This window comes from Silene latifolia, chromosome 6 (assembly GCF_048544455.1).
Source record: "Silene latifolia isolate original U9 population chromosome 6, ASM4854445v1, whole genome shotgun sequence".
Taxonomy (NCBI): domain Eukaryota; kingdom Viridiplantae; phylum Streptophyta; class Magnoliopsida; order Caryophyllales; family Caryophyllaceae; genus Silene; species Silene latifolia.
The window spans coordinates 102,674,955-102,698,900 of record NC_133531.1 but is presented as its reverse complement, the minus strand read 5'-3'; the positions used below and the strand labels follow the sequence as shown (position 1 = coordinate 102,698,900).

At 33.9% G+C, this 23,946-nt stretch overlaps 1 protein-coding gene across 3 annotated transcripts; it reads left to right on the top strand.

Annotated features, from left to right (window-relative positions):
• The first annotated feature begins 6,695 nt into the window (after positions 1–6,695).
• On the top strand, positions 6,696–20,683 carry LOC141587047 (phenylacetaldehyde reductase-like). Of its 3 annotated transcripts, none has more exons than XM_074408465.1 (6): positions 6,696–6,922; positions 8,865–9,061; positions 9,453–9,644; positions 11,275–11,437; positions 11,524–11,713; positions 20,400–20,683. In XM_074408465.1, exons 1-6 carry the CDS (start codon positions 6,805–6,807, stop codon positions 20,542–20,544), a joined length of 1,005 nt encoding a protein of 334 aa, XP_074264566.1. In that variant the 5' UTR covers positions 6,696–6,804; the 3' UTR covers positions 20,545–20,683. The 3 variants fall into 3 exon arrangements, with proteins under 3 accessions (XP_074264566.1, XP_074264567.1, XP_074264568.1); XM_074408466.1 differs by having other exon boundaries at positions 6,697–6,922; positions 8,892–9,061; XM_074408467.1 differs by having other exon boundaries at positions 6,796–6,929; positions 8,892–9,061.
• Positions 20,684–23,946: the final 3,263 nt, after the last annotated feature.

The window sequence follows — 23,946 nt, the reverse complement described above, 5'->3', positions numbered from 1 at the left end:
ACAATAAACTATGGTCAATTAACTGAATTTATGTGATAATAGGTAAGAAAATGGAAAACCGTACGAAGAAGCAGGAAAATTCACTAAACAAAGTCTCAGATTCACTAAATAAGGTCTAAGATTCACAAAATAAGTTCACAAAATAAGTTCCAGGATTCACATAATAAGTTGCAAGATTCACAAAAGAAGTTCCACAATTCACAAAATAAGGTCACAAAATAAGTTGGTAATTATAAGTACATGGAAGAATATGTAAGAAAACAAATAGAAAATTAAATAGAAAATCAGAAGTAAAGAACATTACATTATACATAGAAAAGTGATCCATGCAAATATTTAAAACAAAGTACAACATTACATGATAATTTATGTTATCCAAAATGTTAAACTAAGACGTACATAATTATACAGAAGGTTGACACTACTACGAAATTATACAAAATAACAAAAGGGCAAAGTTAAAACCTTAAAGTGCAAAGCCCTAGTTACACAGATAGTACATTACAAACAAGGGACAACTCTAGGCTATATATACAGCATCAAAGGTAAGTCAAGAAAAGATATATCTCTACGAGTGACTAGTAAGTCGGCAGCAATGCCAATAGCTATATCTCGTTCTTCACTCGGCGTAGCTAAAACATGCAATGACTCATTAACTGCACTGCGTGCAACATCATCAAGAGCATTGAGATGAGTACTCTGAGATGGAATTTTTGCTTAGTGATAATGCAGTAAGAATTTGGCAATCATGTCCTCCGTCATGAAACATTTGCATGTTTGAAAGACTATTCTAGGACCCCTACGAATAGTCCGAACACCATTCATATCATTTATGTCTACAGAAAGCCAATATGCCAAGGTGACCCAGGTGCGTTTTGTGTATCGAAATAGTTGAGCCCAATTTCGACATACGAGCGCCATATGTGCTTTATCTTCGTAATGATTAATTTTAGAGAAGATTTTTTCCATAAGATCTTGATTATTAAAAACAGAATGACATGCTTGATAGTGACGGCCAGGCACCATAACTTCCTTTAACGATGAAAAAGAGAAATCCATAGCTCTTTGTTTTTCAGTGACATAAAGTGCGCGAAATGACACTTGATCTTCATCAAGAAGATTAACAACACAACCATTGCACCAAGGTGTCATACTTGTTTATGAAACAAGTGAAATACAAATATTAGTTAAACAAAAGAAATGTGAAAATACAAAACACAAATTCCTATGTAGTTGGACTAACAAGCTGGGAAAATAAACAAAGGTGAAGGAGGGTCACAAAATTAGATCTAGGAAGCACAAAAGCCGGGAAAATAAAAAGGTTTAGATTCTCAGACCTTGTTTGGTGAATCTCAGACCTTGTTCAGTGAATCTAAAGGCTTATTTTGTGAAACTTGGTCATTATAAGTGGTTAAAATCATCTGTTTTGCTCATTTCTTTATTTGGTGAATTTAGACCACTGTTTTGTGAATCTCGGACCTTATTCAGTGAATCTAAGAGCTTGTTTTGTGAAACTTGGTCATTATAAGTGGTTAAAATCATCTATTTTGCTCTTTTCTTCTTAATTTGTTTCTCTGATTCTTTGTAATCGCAGACCTTATTCAATTAACACTCAAGCAACAACAGCAGAAGACAAAAAGTATCGAGTGTAATTTATGCAAACCTCTGTAATTTATGCAAACCTTTGAATAATCTCAGACCTTATTCAATGAGAACAACAACAGGAGAAAATGCAACACGCAGAGAAACAACAACAACAATGAGAAAATGCAACACGTGACCAAATTTCTTGGTTTGAAGATAATATAACAATAAGCTACTGGTTTCACAAATTTACCTCCTAGATTCACAAAATAAGTTCTAGGTTTCACAAAAGCAGGTAAACGAAATCTTAACAAACAGATGACAAACATTAAGTCCAAGTTTGAAGATAATATAACAATAAGCTACTGGTTTCACAAATTTACCTCCTAGATTCACAAAATAATCTACTGGTTTCACAAGTTTGAAATAGAAAGGAACATACGAAAAAGCGGAGAAATCGACTGCAATAGCATATATAAAGCATATATAAAGCAGTAAACTCTTGGAATCGACACTACTGTTTAAATAAGACAATAATCTTCAATTATCTTTGCATAATTTAAATAAAATGTTAAAATTAAACAAGTATAGATCAAACCTTGATTTAATGGCGGAAATACTCCTTATAATTGCTGAAAACCCGACGAAATTCCCAAATTCACATCTAAAATCGACCAGAAATCGGTTCTAACTTGAAACTAGAACCCCAATTCGATCAATAATTGATAAACGTGAATAGGAATAGAGGAATTGAAGGTTAATTGTAGAAATTGAGAAGAATTTATTGCTGCTACTCTATTTTACCCAAATTTTAGGGTTTGTCTGATGCATTTTTTTGGCTGGAATGGAAGATAAACGAGAACGGGGACGATTTTTGTTTATTAATAATGCCAAGCTTTTTTGATTTTTCTATTTGATCTTAGTCGTTGGTTTCCTTGATCCAATGGCTGAGATTTCCAAACTCACAACTCACCGTAAGAACCAAACTCACGAGATCCCGCCTATATATATATATATATATATATATATATATATATATATATATATATATATATATATATATATATATATATATATATATATATATATATATATATATATATATATATATATATATATATATATAAGATTTGTTTACATGACCAATTATTATATCGTTTTACATTTTATTGCATTAGATTACTGCTTTAGTATATTAGCCCAAACAACATATCAAAACCCCCCATTTGGTTACTTTACTTTTGCACACATTTAATTGACAAAAAGACCTTCCTTGTGGGATCGACCCCTACTTACACTTGCTACTAGTTTGAGTTTATAATGGATAAAAATACTAATTTGGAGACTCGCAACAAGTCTAGCCAAATATCCTTAAAGGCCACATATATAAGCACAATTAGGAAATAATATCTGTCCTATAAAGAAACAGATATGAGGCACCGGTTTTAGGAAATGAATAGGTGCACTTTCCTTATTCCACCTAGATTCTATTATGGTATGTGATATTATATATACAGGGTTATAGAATGATGGAAAAAGACGATGAATTTTTTCCATAAGAAATCACAAGGGAGAAAACATATTGTTCTTCCTATAGACCGTCTGACTCAAACACCCATAAAAGTAAGAGAGCGATAATAAGCCATCTCTTCCGTTCTAGCAGACGTGGGTTTCCGGGTTATGCTTGGGGGTCGAATAGAGGGGCAACAAGTGGAGCTGCCCGATCTCTCCTATAAATTATTTGTGGAATTTACGTTTCAAGAGGTAAATATTCTTTTCGATTTTTATTATGATTCATATTATCTTACGCAAGTGATCATAGGATAGATGTTAGGAAATTGTTTCATGAAATTTCACTTTCGCATCTATACTATCCTTCATGATGGTGATTATTGAGCAAAAGAAAAAAGAATAGAAGCAGCCGTCCTTGTATGGGGAAGCTCTCTTCTCTTCTCTTTTTATTATTTGTTTATTTTGTATTGCCAAATCAATTAATATACAAGATGAGTCAACTTTTACCCATATGAACACAATATGGTAGGAAACTTGTCCGTCGCTTCCTTGTGACGGATACTCTATGTCACAAAAAAGACTAATCCTCTTTATTATAAAAGAACAACCAGAGAGCTAATGTGTCAGCATGTGATTGAAAGTACCATTAATTATTTTGTTTAAAAAAAGTACGCATCCTTTTTATTCAAACTCCACCCCATCCTTTTTATTCAAACTTCAATGCTGATTATTAATCTCATTAAGATCACTAAATTAATTATCAATAATCTTTATACTAACTTTCTAATGATAAAGAAATTAACAAAATCCGGTTTTAATTTTTTTTTAACAAAATCCACAAAGTTAAAAGAATATAACAATAAAAATAATCTTAAAAAAAAGTGAAAATTTACTTAAAAAGATATAAAAGTGATGATTAAAGAGTGGAAATATGATTAAAAAACGAAAAAATACGACATAAAATAATTGTTTTAATGTTACCTTTGAAAAAATTGGGCAAATCTACAATTTTATTGTTAATACGGCGGTAATACACGATTCTATGGACCGATTGCATTAGAGCCAAATTTATGGAATCAAATGGGAAAATAGGTTCGATTGAGTGGGTGGTTGAAGGATGAAAAGAGTAACTATGGACTATAGACCAGATTTGTTGGGGGAGGGAAAATAGGGAGCTTCATTAGTGAAATATTAGGAGGAGGATTAGGGTAAAATCTCAAAAGGGATTATATGCAAACGCAAAAGTCAATGGGTTTGTATCAATCGGGCTTTTATTTTGCTTTGCTCTATTGTTTTCCAAATTCTTACTCCGTATTTGTCTGAAGTCTAAGACAAACCAAATACGGAGTAGTTAAATAAGACAAAAGTGAAATGAATATGAAAAAACATTATATTGGTCTCATGTACTCAAATGTGATGATATTTGATCCGCTTTAAAGCTAAGACGGATAATTCTGTAATAAGGGAGACTAATTTCTTCCTCTTACTTATTCAGACTGAACTAAACAAATAAATTTAAGAAGGAAGTGGAGTTTGAATCCCATACCTCTATGGTATCATACATTATTTAGGAATGACAATGATTCGGATTGGGTCAAGCCTCATACATAATTCATCGGTCTTTTAAAAATCTCACCCACCCATCTATCATCCATATTAATTTGTCATCTGTCACCCATCTATCTATAATACTTGGATAAAATGGGTAGATCGGATGATAAACGGGTGATTACAATTATACATTTTTTAAGCTAATAAAAAAATGATCCCTCCGACAAAGTGATGGTGAAACCCGTTGGATAGATATTTACGAGACCATGTTTATCTATCTAGCCCAAATTGTAATGAGCCCAAGTTGTACCTTTTCTGTCTCAATCTTTTTATTTGCTGTAATTAAAATACTTCTTACAAAGAATTAAAAAAGACAAACAACTAATTAAGACATAGTATAGGTATTTTCTACAATATAAATTATTCATATTTAATTTTGAATAGCTTAACATCAAACAAAAACATACAATATATTATGATTTTATTTCTAAATTGGTTTTTAAATATTTTAAGTACACATTTTGAGTAATTAATGTGATTTACAGGTTGATCTAACTTGAACTTAAGTTAGAAGATGGTTTTAGGTTTGATTAAGCTCGAGCCATGGGTCAAGATTAATCGGGTTTATTACCCTTATAAAATGGGAAGGTCCATATTTTTTCGTTTTGTAATAAGCCTAAACACACGTGACGGGTCAAATATGTATACAAACTTTTAGAAAGGGAGTAAAGATACTTATCTGCGACAATAACATGCGCATATGTGGTAAGATTCACGAGTTCATGTAACGGCCGAATATATAAGTCATATGACAATGATAATATCTTATTGAAGATCTTGCACTTAGAAAGAACTAAACAGAAAAATAAAATAGGTACAATATTTAAAAGAGCCTGGTTTAAAACTAGTTGAAATATACATAAAAAAAAACCTATCAATAATCCACAAACGAATATATTTACCAATAAAAATTCGTTCACTAAAAATACATACCTTGACCGAATCTCAACTACACTGAAAGTCTCAAACGCATCGTGGGTACCAGTTGTGTAGTGGGTACTGGGTCACTTAAATTAACAACAACAAAGTACATTGTTTATAGGCAACTTTATTTGAAATAAAAAAATACTTCCTCCGTTCAACTCCACTCTACCATTTTCTCTTTTCTACACTATTCACAGCTGAACATTTAATTTCGATTTTGTCTTGATACATTAGTGAAAATATATTCATGTGGGATCTTGTTTGATTCGTCTTTACGAATACATTAAAAATATCTAATTTTTATAGTTTTTGCAAATACATAGCTAACGATATTTACAGCGTAAAATACGCGTTGATAAATGTAAAAAAACAAAATGGTAAAGTGAAATTGAACGGAGGAAGTACATATTTACAAGTGAAAACAAAAAGATGTTTTTTAATGGACGTTGGACAGCTAAAATGTGAAAACCTTTCGGCGGGTCCAATGTCACTTTCCTCTAGTAACCAACTACGGAGTATATACTCCGTATATATCAATTGGTCTCCCTTGTGACGGGTTATCATTTGTGGCGGATATTTTATAAGATAAAATGATAATAAAATGGGTTAGTGGAGAAAGGGGACCACATAAATAGTGTTGCAGAGAAAGAAAAAGTGGGTACTTTGTAAGGTACTCCCTCCATTCAACTCCACTTTACATGTTTGCTTTATCACGTTTGCCAACGCGACTTTTACACGGTAAATATCTTTAGCTACGTATTTGTAAAAATTATAAAAGTTAGATATTTTTAAAGTACTCTTAAAGACGAATCAAATAAGATCTCACATGAATATATTTTAACTTATGTATCGAGAGAAAATTGAAGTTGAATGTCCGCTTGTGAATAGTGTGCAAAAGAGAAACCTGCAAAGTGAAGTTGAATGGAGGGAGTAAAATGGTATCCGTCACTCAAGAGTGACGGATATGTGTCGTCACAAACAAGAATTTGTGTGTGTGTATATATATATATATGACTAATTTTATGTTTACAATTAAACAAATAATGTCACCTAATCCAATAGGCATAGGCATAGGCATAGGCATGAGTAATATAAGAAAAAGAAGAGCAAAGATAATGAAGAAACAAAAGACAGATAAAAAAAAAATCTGTCTAAAAAAAAAAGACAGATAAAATGAGTGGAAGAGGGAAAGTGGTTTGCGTGACTGGAGCATCAGGTTACATTGCTTCATGGCTAGTCAAGCTTTTACTCATCCGTGGTTATACTGTTCATGCTGCTCTTCGTTTCGCTCGTAAGGAGTAAATCTCTCTCTCTTTTTATTTTTCCTTTAAATATTACAGAGTACGCATTCTTCTCATTTGAATCCAAACAATATCTTAACTCAAAAGTATTCTAAATATTGGTGTATCTTTTCAAAATAGTCTTATAACAAATAAAGGTGGTTAATAGTCCCGGCAAAATTGATCCAAATAACTTGACTCACACCCTAACAAATGGCTGGAAGTTGACTCGAAACGTAAAATAACCAAACCTGGCCGAATTCTAGCATTTGCAAAATAACCCGATCCAACCCACACCCGACATGGGACATAATTGATCCGTTTACCAATCTATGAAAAAGGGAAAGCAAAGCAAGAGAAGGGAATGAAAAGGACGGAAAATTGAGAAAAAGAGTTTTTTTCTATTTTTTTTCTTTTCCTATTTGTGTTATCTAAACAGCATGGGCGTCTAATACTCTGAGCATTCGTCTAATACTCTGAGCGATAACGGGCGGCGTAACCCGGGCCTCCAGTTTTGGTCACTGAATTTATAAGTTTTACGGATAAAATTCAATACAAACCTCAACATGTAGTACACTTATACATTCATATTTATGGCCTCATTTTTTTCTTTATGGTACACCGAACCTCCATTTACTTTCAGACACCCCTGCTAAAAACTCCTCATCCAAACAGATCCTTTGTGTCTAATAAATACCTCACTCAAACAGATATTTTAGCTTGAGTACATGTCATAATGTATTTCAAGCAGAAAAAATTACTCCCTCCGTCCCGATTAATTGTTGTCCTTTCATTTTGGTACAAAAACTAAGAAAAGAGGAGATGACCAATAACTAAATGACAAGTGGAACAAATTGAATGAGAATGATCAAATTACTCTTTAAGTTCATTCTTAAAATAGAAAGGACAACAAATGATTGAGACACCCCAATATGAAAAAGGACAACAAATGACCGGGACAGAGGGAGTATAAGTTTCGGTATATATATAATATACTACATATAAATCCAACATTAGGCAGCATTTTATCCATGTCATGCCCGTGTCGTCTATTAGACCACCCCAAGCAAGGTCAATTGGGGGGTCAATTGGTGAAAGATCACCTTAATCCACATTTAAGTAAAAGATTAGGATGACGCAAAGGTTGAAAAGGTGAGAAGAGGTCAATTGGTGACCTTCACTTGCTCAAATTGACCCAAGAATTGACCTTACATGTGTCAAATTGTAATTGGTTACAATATTTAAAATTCAATAAAAAAATTTAAACTAATATATTAACATTAAAAGTACAAAGAGTATGCGGTTTTTTTAATGTATGCGGCTTTTTTAATTATGTATGCGGTTTTTTTAATTATGTATACGGTTTTGTTAATGTATGCGGCTTTTTTTAATTGCTCAAATTATGTATGCGGTTTTTTTAATTATGTATGCGATTTTTTTATTGTCAATGAAATCGACTTTTCGATTATTAAATTTTAACTTTGTTATTTAATAATTTTTTTCCGAAGTGTACGTCATTAAATTAATGTTTAATATATTGGAGTACTTTTATTTTTTTAAAATTACAATAAAAACTTGTGTATAATTAGTTAGTAAATAATAATTGAAAAAAAGTAAGAGAGAGGTTTTAGTGGGGTAGAGTGTAGAAAATGATTGAAAATGTTATAAAGTGGAAAATGGTTGGATTAATTGACTCAGGTCGTGACCTTTTGCTTGGGAGGGTGAACATGTGTCAAGTTAATAAGGAGTGATTAAGAGTAAAATTCTAATTGACCCGATTAAGTCGAACTTTTGCTCGGGGATGGTCTTATATCCTTGTTCACTTGTTCGGTTGTATGTAAGAATGCTAATGACCAAGCATTATATAAGAGCATAATAAGAATTATGGAAAAGCTTAAATTTTATTAACAAGAGAATACAACCTATTTATAAATCACTTTCTTAATTTTAAAGGATGTCTACTTTTGGGCAAACAAACAGATGAGAAAACAAAAACAAGACATTTGATGGAATTAGAGGGTGCAAAAGAGAGACTTAACTTATTCAAAGCAGATTTATTGGAGGAGGGCTCCTTTGATGCAGCTATATTTGGGTGTGATGCTGTTTTCCACACTGCTTCTCCTGTTATTTTCAATATCCATGATCCCCAGGTTCGCTTTCTATTCATCCTTACGCTTTATCGGAATTTGTGTACTTTAATAAGTTTCGCATATAATCGTCTTTTTAAAATGACCTCTCACAATCTCTCCCCCACTTGCTCTCCAATCTACTCTCTCATCAGGGCCGTCCCTAAGATTTCGGTGGCCCTGTGCGAAATCTTATACTATTCATTTAGTATAACGAAGTACTCGTATCATTTTTCCCAAATCTATCACATTTCACATATGCGCTTTTCTTCGATTATTTGGCTTTCCTTTCTTATCGTTTTGTCATTCACTAAACTTAAATGGTAACTGCCATTTAAAGCAGTAGAAGCCGTATCATTATAGCTACAACAACTATATAGCTACTGTGTGCTTTATTCATTGATCAATCTTTCAGGCTGATGTTCTTGATCCGGCAATCAAGGGAACGCTTAATGTCTTGTCCTCTTGTTGCAAAGCACCTACTGTTAGAAGAGTAATTTTGACATCTTCAATTGCCGCAGTTAAAAATTCAGAAAGACTAAAAGGTCCAAATGTGGTGGTCGACGAAACCTGGTTCTCTGATCAAGACTTTTGTAAGAAAAGGGCGGTATGTCACCGGTCCGTTTTTCTTAAGACCATTGTTTTTTATCTGAAATAAGACGGGTAACATGTCATCATTTTACAATAAAATGTTATTATTTTTTTATAACATGTTACCATTATTGTTCACATCATTTTCAGGGTAAAAAAATGACACCTCTAGTCATAACATTTTGTGAATTAATTGGTTACATTTTCTTAAAAAATGGCAACATTTTATCCGTCTGACAAATAAGACCAAAAGTGTCCGTCTGAAACAAGAATTTGTGTATCGTCACACATTTAATTTACTTACTCCATCCCAGTCAATAGTTTACATTTTCTTTATTTCTCCCTCACAAAATAAGCATGTAAACTATTCACCGGTATATTATTATTGAGATTTTTGATGAGTCTAAGAGATAATGTGAGAGAAAGAAAAGAGTCTGAATTGAATCTTAAAAGATAAAATAATAATATTTTACTGTTAAAATATATATTAAGTCGGTGGATAAATATAGTTTAAGTGTTAGGTCCAAGCCTTATGAGTAGGGATGGCAGTGGGTCGGGGACCCGACCCAGACTCTGAGGGTCGGACCCTAACGGGTCGGGTATGGGTCTCATTTTTTCAGACCCAATGGGTATGGGTCGGGTATGGGTCTTAAGAAAATATTTGGTCAGGTTAGGGTCTAAGTTATGAGACCCATACCCGAACCCTTAGACCCTTTATTAAAGAAAAAAAATCAAAATTACAACTTTTCTGAATTCATAATGGCGATTTGTAGAAACCCAACTAAAGTCTCTTTCTCTTCCCTCATCCCATAAAGTGATAAAACCCAACCAAACTCTTCTGACAATACCACCACTCCACCACTGTCACAAGAAAACCACCACCACAGCACTGATACGCGACTGACAACCATCTCTCTAATAGTCGGCCGACGACCGACAACCACCATTAACGGCAGATTAATAAACTCATAATGTTAAAGTAGTATGATTTTTTTTTTTTTAATATTATAGACCCAATAGCTGTTAATCTTGTTACTAAAGTGGCTGAAACTCGGACCATGGTAGACCAGACCCTACCCTTACCCATAGGGTCCGGGTATGGGTCCTCAAATTTTAGACCCTTGCGGGTCTGGGTCGGGTACGGATCCAAAGGAAAAATCTCGGGTCGGGTCCGGGTCTAGGCGGACCCTACCCAGACCCTACCTATTGCCATCCCTACTTATGAGTTTATATAGCTTTATCATCTTTTTCTTTTACCTAGAAATGTCAGACATAGACTCACAAGTAGTTAACACGACTTCTATTAATACTAACTAGTAATAGGTGATAGATGAACCATCTCAACCAAAACCTTAAGGTGATGGTTGAGGCCCAACTATTATAAATATTCCTATTACGCTCCCTCACTCAAATGCCCGTTGGGCTTGAAGAGTGGTTAGTTGCCGTGTGCTGGGTTTCCACTTCGAGTTTTTGAGGAGTTTTTGAGGTTGCCAGGATTTGAACCCGTGACCTTCGGTCACACTGGCTCTGATACCATGATAGATGAACCAACTCAACCAAAACCTTAAGGTAATGGTTGAAGGCCCAACTATTATAAATATTCCTATTAATAGGTATCTTTGTTTTTGAAACTTTTGGGCTAACAGAAGTGGTATGCGCTCTCAAAGACATTGGCTGAAGAAGCTGCATGGAAGTTTGCAAAACAGAATAATATTGACTTGGTCTCAATAAATCCAGGAACAGTTCTAGGACCAATGTTGCAACCAATTCTTAATGAAAGTGTAGCTACAATATCCAATTATATCAATGGTAGTCCAACCTTGTCTATTTCTTACTACATTTTGGTTTTTTATCTTCAAATATTGAAACATAGAAAACTTGGAATATAACTGCAGGGGAAAAAAAATGTTCAAATGCAACTTTTTGTTGGGTTGATGTCAAAGATGTGGCGATTGCACATATACTTGCATTAGAGGTTCCAACAGCACAAGGGAGGTACTGCCTAGTCGAGAGCGTTACGCACTTCGCTCATATTATGGAGATATTGCGCGAACTATATCCTTCTCTTGCACTTCCCAATAATAAGTGAGTTATTGTTTATTTTAGTCATATTAATTCATGTTCACCTGCTGCTTAGCTAGTAAAGCCACGTTCAAATGAGTGAACTTAAAAAAAATGGTTGTGAGTCCTCATTCAAACCATTATATTTGAAGTTATGCGGGGTCTTTTTAATTTACGAACAAATTTTGAAAGGGTCGGATTCAACAAATTAACGCACTACACCATGTTCCATAGTGAAATATACCCTCCACCTTCACTCCATAACCCTTAACTTCCACTTATCTATCACTTTCATTGTATCTTAACCAGACATCACTCCCTACATCAGCACATCTCTGACGTAGTTGACACCGTGCAGTGCCAATGCTGACCATCCTAACCTTGCACAAATCCTATTTCCTTCTCTAACGTCGATTTACCATCACAAAAATCATTCGTGCTGTAATATCCGACCCTCAAACACTATTTCCGGGTAGGAATCTTCCGAATAAGTGAATAGTATAGTTATTTCCGAGTTAATTGACAATTACTCCTTTTTATAAACCACTTTTCTAAAATAACTCCCTTATGAAAACTTTTTAATAATTTACTCTCATAAAATGTTCTCAGGTCAAAAATTGCGCCCATTTGGACAATCCGGTGACATATTCCGTCAATATTTAAATTTTCTGTTTAAATACCTAATTTTATGACGAAACTGCCCTTCTTTATGTTTTTATATACTTCATCTTGTTTTTGTTGTTTGTTTGTTCTTGCTGTTTGTTTACTCTGGGCATTGATGTTCGGGATCAATTGAATGTACTCATTTGGAGGATTAGAGTACCAAAACTTATCATCTACAAGGTCGGAGGCATACAATTCCATAACAATTCGCTTAGCATTCTTCGGAATTCGAATCTGTCTCGAATGCTCAATCCTAAACCAGTACCCTTTATTTCCTTCACCTATCACTGGAACACTCAAATCCGCGGGTAGTTCATCACTTATCCCACGCAAACAATCAAATCAGGCCGCATCCGCTTCATTTGCTTGATTTGAACAAATCAGACCACCTGGAAAACGAGGTCAAGGGGGCAGTTTACCCGCATTTTTGGGCGCTTGTATCAGATTTTTCAATGAAAATGATCCCAAAACCTGCTATTTTGATTACTAAAGCGTGTCGGTTGAATAAACCCGGAAAAATCGGGGGGGAGGGTTAGAACGAAAAATAAAAATTGGGTTTTTCAATTGGAGAAGAAATTTGAAAACCCTTTATGTTTTGAAGTAGAAAGTTAAGGAAAATGAGGATTTTAAGAAGGAGAAAGAGTAATAAATGAGTGTCAGAGTAGAAGAAGAAGAAGAAGAAGAAGAAGAAGAAGAAGAAGAAGAAGAAGAAGAAGAAGAAGAAGAAGGATTAATTGATGAAATTGGGTGGAGCACAAATTTTGATCTGGGTTGCTTGGATAGTTGAAGAAGATGAAGAAGAAGGAGGATTGATGAAATGGTTGAATGAGAGGATGACATAATAAAAGGAGTAAATTATCAATTACACCCACGTCAAATGCACTTTTTTACATTTACTCCCACGTCAAATATTTTTTATAAATTACACCAAAGTTAATAGCTCAGTTTATAAATTGCACCCAACCCCATTTTCCGGCGAAAAAAATTATGAAATGACAATTTTGCCCCCGAGTCTATTAGTCTGATTTTGTGTGACTTTTGAGTTATTTCCTCCTCTCAACCTAATTTCCCCTCAAACCTAGACGGGTCCCACCTTTGAGCTTCATCTTTCTCCTCCATTACAACTTCATCTTCCTCCTCCTCCATTACATCAATAACCATGAAACCTTCCCCGATTTCAATCATTTTTTCCTTACCAAATAAATAAAAAATCCAAACACATATACTCCATACACAAATTAAAACCAATAAGCATTGATCCAACCTTAATTAATATCTCCTCCATTTTACTTCTAATTATTTCCCCTTAATAAAAGTACCCCTCTTTCCATTAATTCCCGTCTTTATTGAATCTGCACACCAAAAAACCGTAAAAATCAAAACTATCCTCCACTTTGTAGATTTGTAATCAATAGCAAGAATGGGTAGTGGCTATACTTTATTTTGTAGATTTGTTTTTTGTAGAACATGAGAATAATAATTGAAATCAATGGCAACCGTAAAAATCAAACTCCATTTTGTAGAACATGTGATTTAGAGGTATTTATTTGGCAAATGTATTGGTTTTTAATAATTTTGCTGTATATATGTGTGTTTGGTGGGACTTGTAGATGTTCACTGTGATTTAGTAATCAATGGCACATGAAAAAAGATGGGTACTGGATTTAATCGAAATCACAAGCTTTGATAAAGGTCGTTAATGGTGTTTTTGAGAGGTAAAGTAGAGTAAAGGAGAAGAAGGTGGGTTTACTTAGTATGGAGTATGAAAAAAAAATTATAAGAAAGGTAACCTATTTAATAAAAGAACAAGGGCAAAATCGTCATAAATTTAATGTTTTAAACAAAAAAAATTGAAATTTGACGGAAATGTGGTCGGAATCCGATATTGGGTGCAATTTATAAACTGAGCTATTAACTTGGGTGTAATTTATAAAAAAAATTGACGTGGGAGTAAATGTAAAAAAGTGCATTTGACGTGGGTGTAATTGATAATTTACTCTAATAAAAGACTAGAGAAAGATAAAAGAATACATAAGGAGCAATTTCGTCAGGAAAAAAAAAGAAATTTTTCACCTGAAAGTGCCAATGAGTGCAATTTTTGACCTGAGAATATTTTATGAGAGTAAGTTTTTAAAAAGTTTTCATAAGGGGGTTATTTTAGAAAAGTGGTTTATAAAAGGGAGTAATTTTTCATTTACTCTTAAATATAAATGAAAAGGAGGGGTTGTCGGAGTGCGGTGAAGATGGCGATGGTGAGAGGGTGATGGTGATGTCGTTGTTGGGTCTGACGGTGAGGATGAAGCTTCGTTTTTGCCTTAGTTTAAGGGTGGTGTTGGTAGTAAATTAGTTCCCAAGTGATCTTGCCCCCATCTCTCTCTGTGTGCGCGTGTATAGACCTAAATATTTGAGGATTGAGGTCCCTTTTGAAATAGCACAGGTTCTTTGATGAAATAACACAAAAACAAGTAAAAAACTAACAACATCCTAGTGAAAAAAAAAAAAAAAAAAAATCACACCCCATGCGGCTTTGCCTACCCTTCTCCTTTTTTGTGCTATTTATCAATGGATATGTGCTATTGTATTGAATAGAGTGTGTTATTTTAAGGGGTTCTCAATCCTAAAAAAGGTAGGGTTCTAAATCTTTAGATATTTAGAGGTTCTCACCATAATAAATCGGATGAGTTATTGAAATAAATCTAATGAATAATTGAAATAAACATGATATCCATTAATAATTATGATTAATATATATTTATTCTATATTTTTTTTATCACCTCTTATATACATCAAAATGTAACTGATACGTTATTGAGCTATACTTGGTAACTAATGAAAATAACATTTTATGTACCTATAATAATTTTTATATGTGTACTTATATTATACATTTAATTTACCTCCTATATATACATAAAATGTAGAATGATGACTTATTTTACCGTACTTGATAACTAATTAAAATAAACATGATACGTACCTATAATTGTTATTAAATCTACCTGATGATTATTTTAAAGGTGGTTGAGAAATAATTGAAATAAACATGAATAGTTTGATGCGTACCTATAATTGTTACTCCCTCTGTACCATACAAATAGTAACGTAGTAAAAACTGAGGTTTTTAAGAAAAGAGGGTAAAAGAAGGGGTAAAGAGGGAAGAAAATAGGTGGGGTATGTAATCGTGGGTTTAATTGTGAGTTGGTAGGTGGATATGTAGTGACATTTTATGTAAATATCAAATGAGTATAAGAATAATTTGGTAATGTTGTGGGCCAAATAAGGAATGTTACCATTAATGTGGTACGACCGTATTAGGTAAGTGTTATCAATGGTCTGATACGAAAAGAGTATAAGATATCTGTATATTATAAATCTAATATACTTCTTATATTTTATCCATACGCTACCGAAGTTGAGTTACCCTCGTTCATTGCCCACCACCAATGTCGTGGAACTAACACCACCATAAAACACCACAAATCCACCGCTTTCATGCACACACGCTTAATAATATAATTCTAGATACATAAATCTTGATTTAATCTCGGTATGTGTATCCGGAGTTCTAATTTACGTATAAATCATAATTTATGCACGCAACACCCAACTTGAACTATCATTCCTCACTTCCCACCACCATCCCCGAGAACGGAGAACCCCACCCCTACCCCCTACAACGAATACAACCACAAATCCACTACTTTTACACCCACCACATCAACCCTACATATACAATTATAAACCCTACCACTAATTAATCATGATAGCCACCGAGACCACGCTAGCAACATCCACGACCACCCTCAGGCACCCCTATCCACACTATGAAACCACCACCCCAATACCGCCATTGCACCTCCCACACAACCTTTTTCCACCTCATTTAATCACCATCGACGAACCTGACAACCACACCTTTCGCCATGAGAATAAAAGTAGTAGCAATTGGTATAAGCGGGAATGTAAGTGGGACCATAGGCTTTAGAATAATGAGTTACATTAGCGGGATTGTCACCGATTTGCCAGCTTAGAGACGTTTTAGGAGCCGCTGTATGGGTTCCTCAGCGAGCGAGTTCCATGCCTTCGGCAAGGTGAACAATGAGGGGAGGCGTGAAGAGGAGACAAAGTAAATATAACCAGCAAGGGTCGACTATGTTGGAGACCAACATGGCCGTTGGAGTAGGTGGTCGCCCACAGAGCGGGTGATTGTTGGTTGTCACCTAAGGTTATCAAGATTTTGCCATAAGGTAACAAAAGTCAGTGGTGCTAAAGTGGAAATAAGGGGAGGGAGACCAGGAGATGGGAGGGAGAGAAATTTTGGGTTTGATTTGGAATTAATTTAGGTCTTTTTTTTTTATCTTAGTCCAATGGTCGAGTTTTTAGAGTTCATGCCATAAGCTATACACATTTGGTTCCCTTAGATAAACAAATTGATTTGTGCATCTGGGGTATATGTGTATATACATAGTTTGTAAAGTTCGCACCGTAAATTACTTTGCACGTATATTTTCCATATCAATTATTCTATCTATTAGAATGATCAAAGTATCTTGATGTTGTATTAAACGTTATCCTTTAATTCGCCTATATAATGAATGTAATGGCTAAAATATGTACTCCCTTCTATTCACTATATTCTTCCGTATTTCCTTATTCGGATTATTCGGGTTTTCTTCCCTATTTCCTTTTTTGGGTTGATTTGTGTGGTCCAAATTAAATTGCATGTGGGGTAGTGTGTTTTGTGTGGTCCAAATTCACTTTCTTAATTCTTGTGTAAAAAGGAAAGGGGAAGAATCTATATATATATATATAAAAGAGAGTTTTTTCGAGCGATCTGAGAGCGTCCACATCATCAAAAATCAATTTAGGAAAGTATAGTTTTTGATGTAAAAAATAAAGTGGAAAATCTTTTAATTATTATAATATGTATATTTCCTAAATTATATTCAAGTGATATTTCCAATTTTTATATCAAACTTTTACATTTCATTTGGCAAAAAAATATTGTTAAAAAAATTATGAAAATAATATAATTAGCTTTGTGTTAAAAAATGCTATCATTAGAGTATAAATTTCATATTATTTGCACATGTTAAAGATGGTGTACTTTTTAATACGTAAAATTGTATAATTTTTAGTATGTTTTGTCCCACATTGGAAAATAAGTAGGTGTGGTGAATATACTACATATAAATAGTAGAATTGTCCCACATCGAAAGATTAGTACAAGGTGATGTGATTCTATGATTATAAATAGGATGCATATTTGGAACTTATGTATCCACCACAATTTTTTGAGTCTCATAAATATTGTTTTAAAGAGCTCTTAAGATTTTTTATGTTCTATCGTTATCTACGATATGATATAAAAATAAAGTGGAAATCGTTGGGAATTACTCGGGAAAGAGTTAAGAATATGAACAAGAAAATAAAAAAATAACTAAAGGTTGAACAAGAAAATCAAAAAATAAAAGGTTTTACTAATGGTAGTCTCCTGACACAATACAAAACTAAAGATTTTACTAATGGTTGTCTTCTGGAATACGTAATAGAGCTTTAATGAGTCGTTATATGTACGATGTAGAGATCCATATCTAATGATCGAGACTAAGTGGTTTTTACCTTCAAAGAAAAATAATATGTATATAATAGTGGTTTTTTAAGAAGAGACGTGTATTTCTTGGTATGTTATATCTTCACATTGAAAAATAATGTAGGCATTATGAACATACTACGTCTAAATAATTAAATTATGTATCTCACATTGAAATAATAGTATACGGTAGGGTGATTCTATAAATATAAATAGGAGGTATCCTTGAAACTTAGGTATTAATCCAAAAAATTTTGGATATAAAAGATATAGACTTTTTATTATGTTATATGTCTCACATTGAAAAATAATGTAGGTGTTGTGAATATATTATGTATAAATAATAGAAATGTCCCATATATATACATTTTCTATATTATATTAAAGTGATGTTTATTATTTTGATATAAAAACTTTATATTTCATTTGAAAAAAAATATCGTATGAAAATTATATAATTAGATTGTGACAAAAAAATGCTATCATTAGAGTGTATATTGTATTGTATTGTATTTTCTCATTATTAAATTGGGTTGATCTCAAAGTAGGTACAAAAAAAATTGTGTACTTAGTAGTTAGTATGTTATTTGTCCTACATTGAAAAGTAACGTAAGTGTGGTGAATATACTATGTATAAATATTAAAATTGTCCCACATCGGAAGATTACCGTAAGGCATGGTGATCTTATGATTATAAATAGAAGTCATAACCCAAAATCTTTTGATTCCCTTAAGTATTGTCAGAGATAACTCTTAAAAGAGTTTATACAATAATGATATTTGGAAAATAATGATTTCTAACCTAAGTTAATGTTTCTACAATAATGATTTCTAACCTAAGTTAATGTTTGGAAAATATTTTAGTTATTATAATATATACTATGTATTTGTTATTTTATATTCAAGTGATGTTTCTAATTTTCATATAAAAACTTTTAAATTTCATTTGACAAAATAATGTAGGTAAAAAAATTATGAAAATAATATTATTAGATTCATGGTAAGAAATGCTATCATTAGAGTATATATAGATTTCATATAATTTGCACATATTAAAGATGGTGTATTTCATAGTATGTTATATCTCCCACATTGAAAAATAATATAGGTGTGATAAATATACTACATATAAAAAATAGAATTTTCCCACATCAAAATATAGCATAAGGTGGGTGATTCTATGAGCATCCTTGGAACTTAGGCATCAACCCAAAATCTTTTGAGTCGCTTAAGTATTGTCTTGGAGAGCTCTTAAAATTTTATATCATTATATTTTTTACCTATAGAATTTATATGTCCCATATTGAAAAATAATGTAGGTGTGGTAAATCCGTAAATATACAATGTTTAAATAATATAATTAGAATTGTGTTAAAAAATATTCTATCATTAGAGTATAGGTTCTTATCATTTGCACATATTTTAATTATGATAAAAAAATAGAAAACAAACGTCAATGGTAGCATGTGTAATCTATCAAAGTTCAAGGTTACCATGAGAAATTTCCGATATTATAATGATATAGTTAATTAAATTTGCATTTAAAAGAGAGATATCCGTACCAATAAAACAATAAAGGGGGTATTATTTTTTAATTATTATTTTATTGTCACGCCATCAAACTTAACGTCCATTTAACAGCTTTTACATTAGAGGGTACCATGGGCAAAAAAATGGAACCTCAAGGGTACCATGGGCAGATTTTTAAAAGTAGGGGTAACATGGAAAATCTAACAAAACTAAGGGGTACTACGGGAAATTTCCGTATCTCAATTATTTTAATTTTTTTTTTTATTGAAGAAAAACAACGTACAAATATTAATGGAGAGTACTTGATCATATTATTAAATTTAAATATAAATATTAGATATAATGAGTAGCAATTGTCTGTATTCGGTATTCGGGACCTGATTGGATGTCGAACTAAGTGCAAAAAAGATGGTGTATTTCTGAGTATGTTATTTGTCCCACATTGAAAAACAATGTAGGTTTGATGAATATATACTACATATAAATAGTAGAATTGTCCCACATCAGAAAAATAATCCAAGTTTGGTGAATATATTACTTATAAATAGTAGAATTGTTCCACATGTAAAGATTAGTATAAGGTGGGGTAATTATATCATTATAAATAAGAGTTAACCCACGTCTATATTAATCTTTTTTTTTTTTTTGAAAAGAGATATTTTAATAATATGTAAACAAATCATTAGACATAGAATGTAAACATTAAACCCTTATAACGTTTTTTTTTTGCATTATAAATAAGTTAATTACCCCGTTGCAACGCACGGGCATTCAAACTAGTATAGTGAATAGGAGGGAGTATTTGTTACTTGCTCTATTATTTTATGAAAAGCACTTTAAAAAGTAATGAGCTAAATGAGGAAGTATTTTTTTTAAGTTTAAATAATTAACACACTATTCAATTACTTTATCTTTCTATGTAGGTGCGCTGATGACAGCCCTTTACAGTCGACATACCAAGTTTCGAAGGGAAAATCAAAAAAATTGGGCGTAGAATACACTCCTATTAAAGTATCTATCCAAGACACTGTTGAAAACCTCAAACAAAAAGGTTTAGTTAGGTTCTAGGTCGTGGTACTTCTAAAGGAATACATGAAGGACGGTTATAGGTACTCAAAATTGTATTGCGCTATTAAAAAAAAGACAGTATTATGTTATGCTATGAAAGCAATGGTCTTCTAATAATAACTGATAAAGTACTTGTCAACTTTGTTGCTATCATTTTCCTAAGTTAAAAACCAAAATATGCCATAAAATTAACAATTACTCTCTTTTATAAATCACTTTTTTAAAAATAACTCCCTTATGAAAACTTTTTAATAATTTACTCCCATAAAATGTTCTCAGGTCAAAAATTGTACCCAAATTGACAATCCGGTAAAATATCTTTTTTTATGACCGTTTTGCCCCTGTGTAAATTCATATCAAACTCCCCCATTTGTAAAACGGGTGTTAGACTTCTCGTACAATTCTTCAACACCACCATCTCCATCTTTAATTGCGAACTCAAAATCGGACATTCGTCTTGCCTCAACCACGTTGCTACCGTGGTACCCACACGGCCACACCCGCTGTAACACCCTCATTTAATTAGGAGTCTGATCTTTAGCTAGACATTCCCAACTAAATAGGACTGTTACCATCTCGATTTTCCAAGGTAGTGAATAACAAAGTACAACAATACCAAAGTACTTTAATTAAAACTTAGCGATTACATATTATTACAACTTATTCAATTTAGACATAAAATAAAACTTGGTACAACTCGCAGCTGAATAAATAAAGTGATTACTAATCTAAGTGATCTAGACAACAACTATGGTCCAAGTCAAGCTCACGTCCCAATGTTCCCAAGTCAGCTAATCTTTGGTACCTGTCAAATCTGCTCCCCATTATGGTTCATCACAGGTGTTCACGAATACACAGTCAACTACGAGGTTGAGTAGGAATAACTAACAACAGTAGATGACATTAACAATATGAATGATATGACTTAATAGAACCAATCAGCCGAGCTCATCATTCACAACAATATTCATCCCGCCAATCCCTGGTCGAGGTAGCCTCAACCCGAAGGTGAGAAAACACACTACATTACTATAAAGTAATGTCTGCCTCAACACACAGTTGATAAATATCCACCAGATGGCCTGCAGACCAACCTGCGGCCTGCCTCGAGAATTCACGATAAATATCTTCTGCCAGAATAAACCCGATAACGACTATACATGAATATAAGTAATGTCTACCAGAATAAATCTGATAACTAATGTAAATGTCATGCTTATATGAATGCAACGATAAATAATAATAATCAGCTGGAAATAATCCACAATAATCAACCACGACAATATAACAAGTATACTCCCAGCCACAATACTCATGTGAGATACAACAATAACAGCCAGTTGAGTAGTTATCCTACCTGGCAAGCGAATACTCCAATTACGCACTCCAATTATGCAATCCAGTCAACAATTAAAGTTCCTAAATAAAACCGTCACCTAACACAAATAATAATAATAATTACTACTTATATACTTTACTCAAATAACTCCATTAATTATTAATTAATTAATTAATTAATTACGTTAATTATAATCTCGTATAATATAATTATAAAATCCCGTTTCAATAAGTCAAAACCCGATCACCCATTAAACCCGAGTCACCCAACTCATCCAACCAAAACCCGTCACACAAAAACACCACCAACACCCCTATCCACACGGTTTTACAACCGTGTCCACATCCCCCCATAAACCTACTAGAACCGACACCACATGCCACAACCAACTCCACCCAATCCCGACACCACCAGCCTGCAACCCAACATCCACCACCACGCCCTAACCACCGGCTACACCACCACCAGCAACCTGCAAACCCACGCCCTAAACAGCCCCTTCACAACCCGACACAACGAAACAACACCACCTACTCGACACACCCACAAAACCCAACCACAAACACCAGCTAACACCACCTAGCCTGCCACCTATAACCACCACCCAACTCTCCAATCCACCCTCGACAAGAGCCACCCAAAACGCCCTAAGTCAGGCCAGAGCAACCACCACAAACTCCCCCGAAAACAGCCCCATGACGGGTAGATCCCCTGTTTTTCGAGACTCGACCACCGTGATTAAAACACCACACCACGACCAACACCAGCACCCAAACCTCCACCGACCACCACCATGGACACCCGTGGTCCAAGGCGGTTCCAACGATACCATCCACCCTCGGTCACGGTCACAAACGCGGCTACGATATTCGTCTTAAGACGGTCACACACAAACAAACACCCTCCCCTGTTTTACCGCCACCACCGTCACCAACCGCCATCTGCCACCACCCCGACGCCTCCACCGTGGTCGACTACTCACCCACATCACAACCCCACCATGCCCAGGTCAAGACTCGTCCAGTTGGTGGGTCAATTTAGGGTTCGAGTCCCTTTGCTTCAAACCCGCATAACTTAAAACCGCCACCATAAACCGCCCAAAAACCCACCCATAACAGCCAATGACGGTCAATGAAGGGTCATGTCAGAGTCACGGTGGTTCAAGGTCGTCCTAGGTCAAGTTTACGAGTCCTATGATGGTCTAGTTTACGAGTTATAAGAAAACAAAGGTGTACACATAAGACGGTCTTAGAATATTACCTTGAGTCGATTGTTAATTTGAGTTTCTTGTCACGTTTCCCGAGATTCCCAATTCTCTCCTCAAATTCCAGATTTATTATGATAATTTAGATGTATTATTTTCCCTTTTATAAGACAATTTAAGCTAATACCTTTTCAATTTAGGAAATCCGTTTTTAAGGCAAGTATTACTATTATAATTAAATCCCGATGAAATTCCCGAATACTCCACCAACTCGAGCCATGTAACCGGCCCAACACCTTTACGGCACCCGACCCAATGCCCTTATCACATAATCCAATTCCCATCTTCACTTATCTACTTATTATTTAATTACCGTATCAATTGCAATTATTATTACAAATGCTAATAAATTAATTATTGAATTACATAACTTATTCATATAAATTACGGGGTATTACAGTCTTCCCCCATTAAAATGAACTTCGTCCCGAAGTTCACCCAGAAATGCTACTAAGAGCCTCAACAACAATCAACATAACTGCGTACCATGAATACCATTTCCACTTATTACCACTGAAACACGATTAGCCATTGTACTATCATCAACCAATATTAAACTTATCAAAATGCATCACAAAATAAAGTCAAAACACGGAAATGTATTCTCAAAATAAACTAAAAACATGAGGTGTCACACCCGCACCATCATGTCAGCCTCTAATTCAGAGAAACAACACCATTTCCCACCCCCCTTATCTGCCTTCGAGCTCAGAATCGAAATCGACACCACTTCATTCAGGCACCATTGTACCATTCGTCAACCACCATCATTGTTCTCACCATCAAATCCGCCACCATT

Coding starts and splice junctions, on each gene's coding strand:
- LOC141587047 (XM_074408465.1), top strand. CDS start 6,805: ATGAGTGGAAGAGGGAAAGTGGTTTGCGTGACTGGAGCATCAGGTTAC. Junction 6,923..8,864: donor TGCTGCTCTTCGTTTCGCTC/GTAAGGAGTAAA, acceptor TTAATTTTAAAG/GATGTCTACTTTTGGGCAAA. Junction 11,714..20,399: donor CTTGCACTTCCCAATAATAA/GTGAGTTATTGT, acceptor CTTTCTATGTAG/GTGCGCTGATGACAGCCCTT.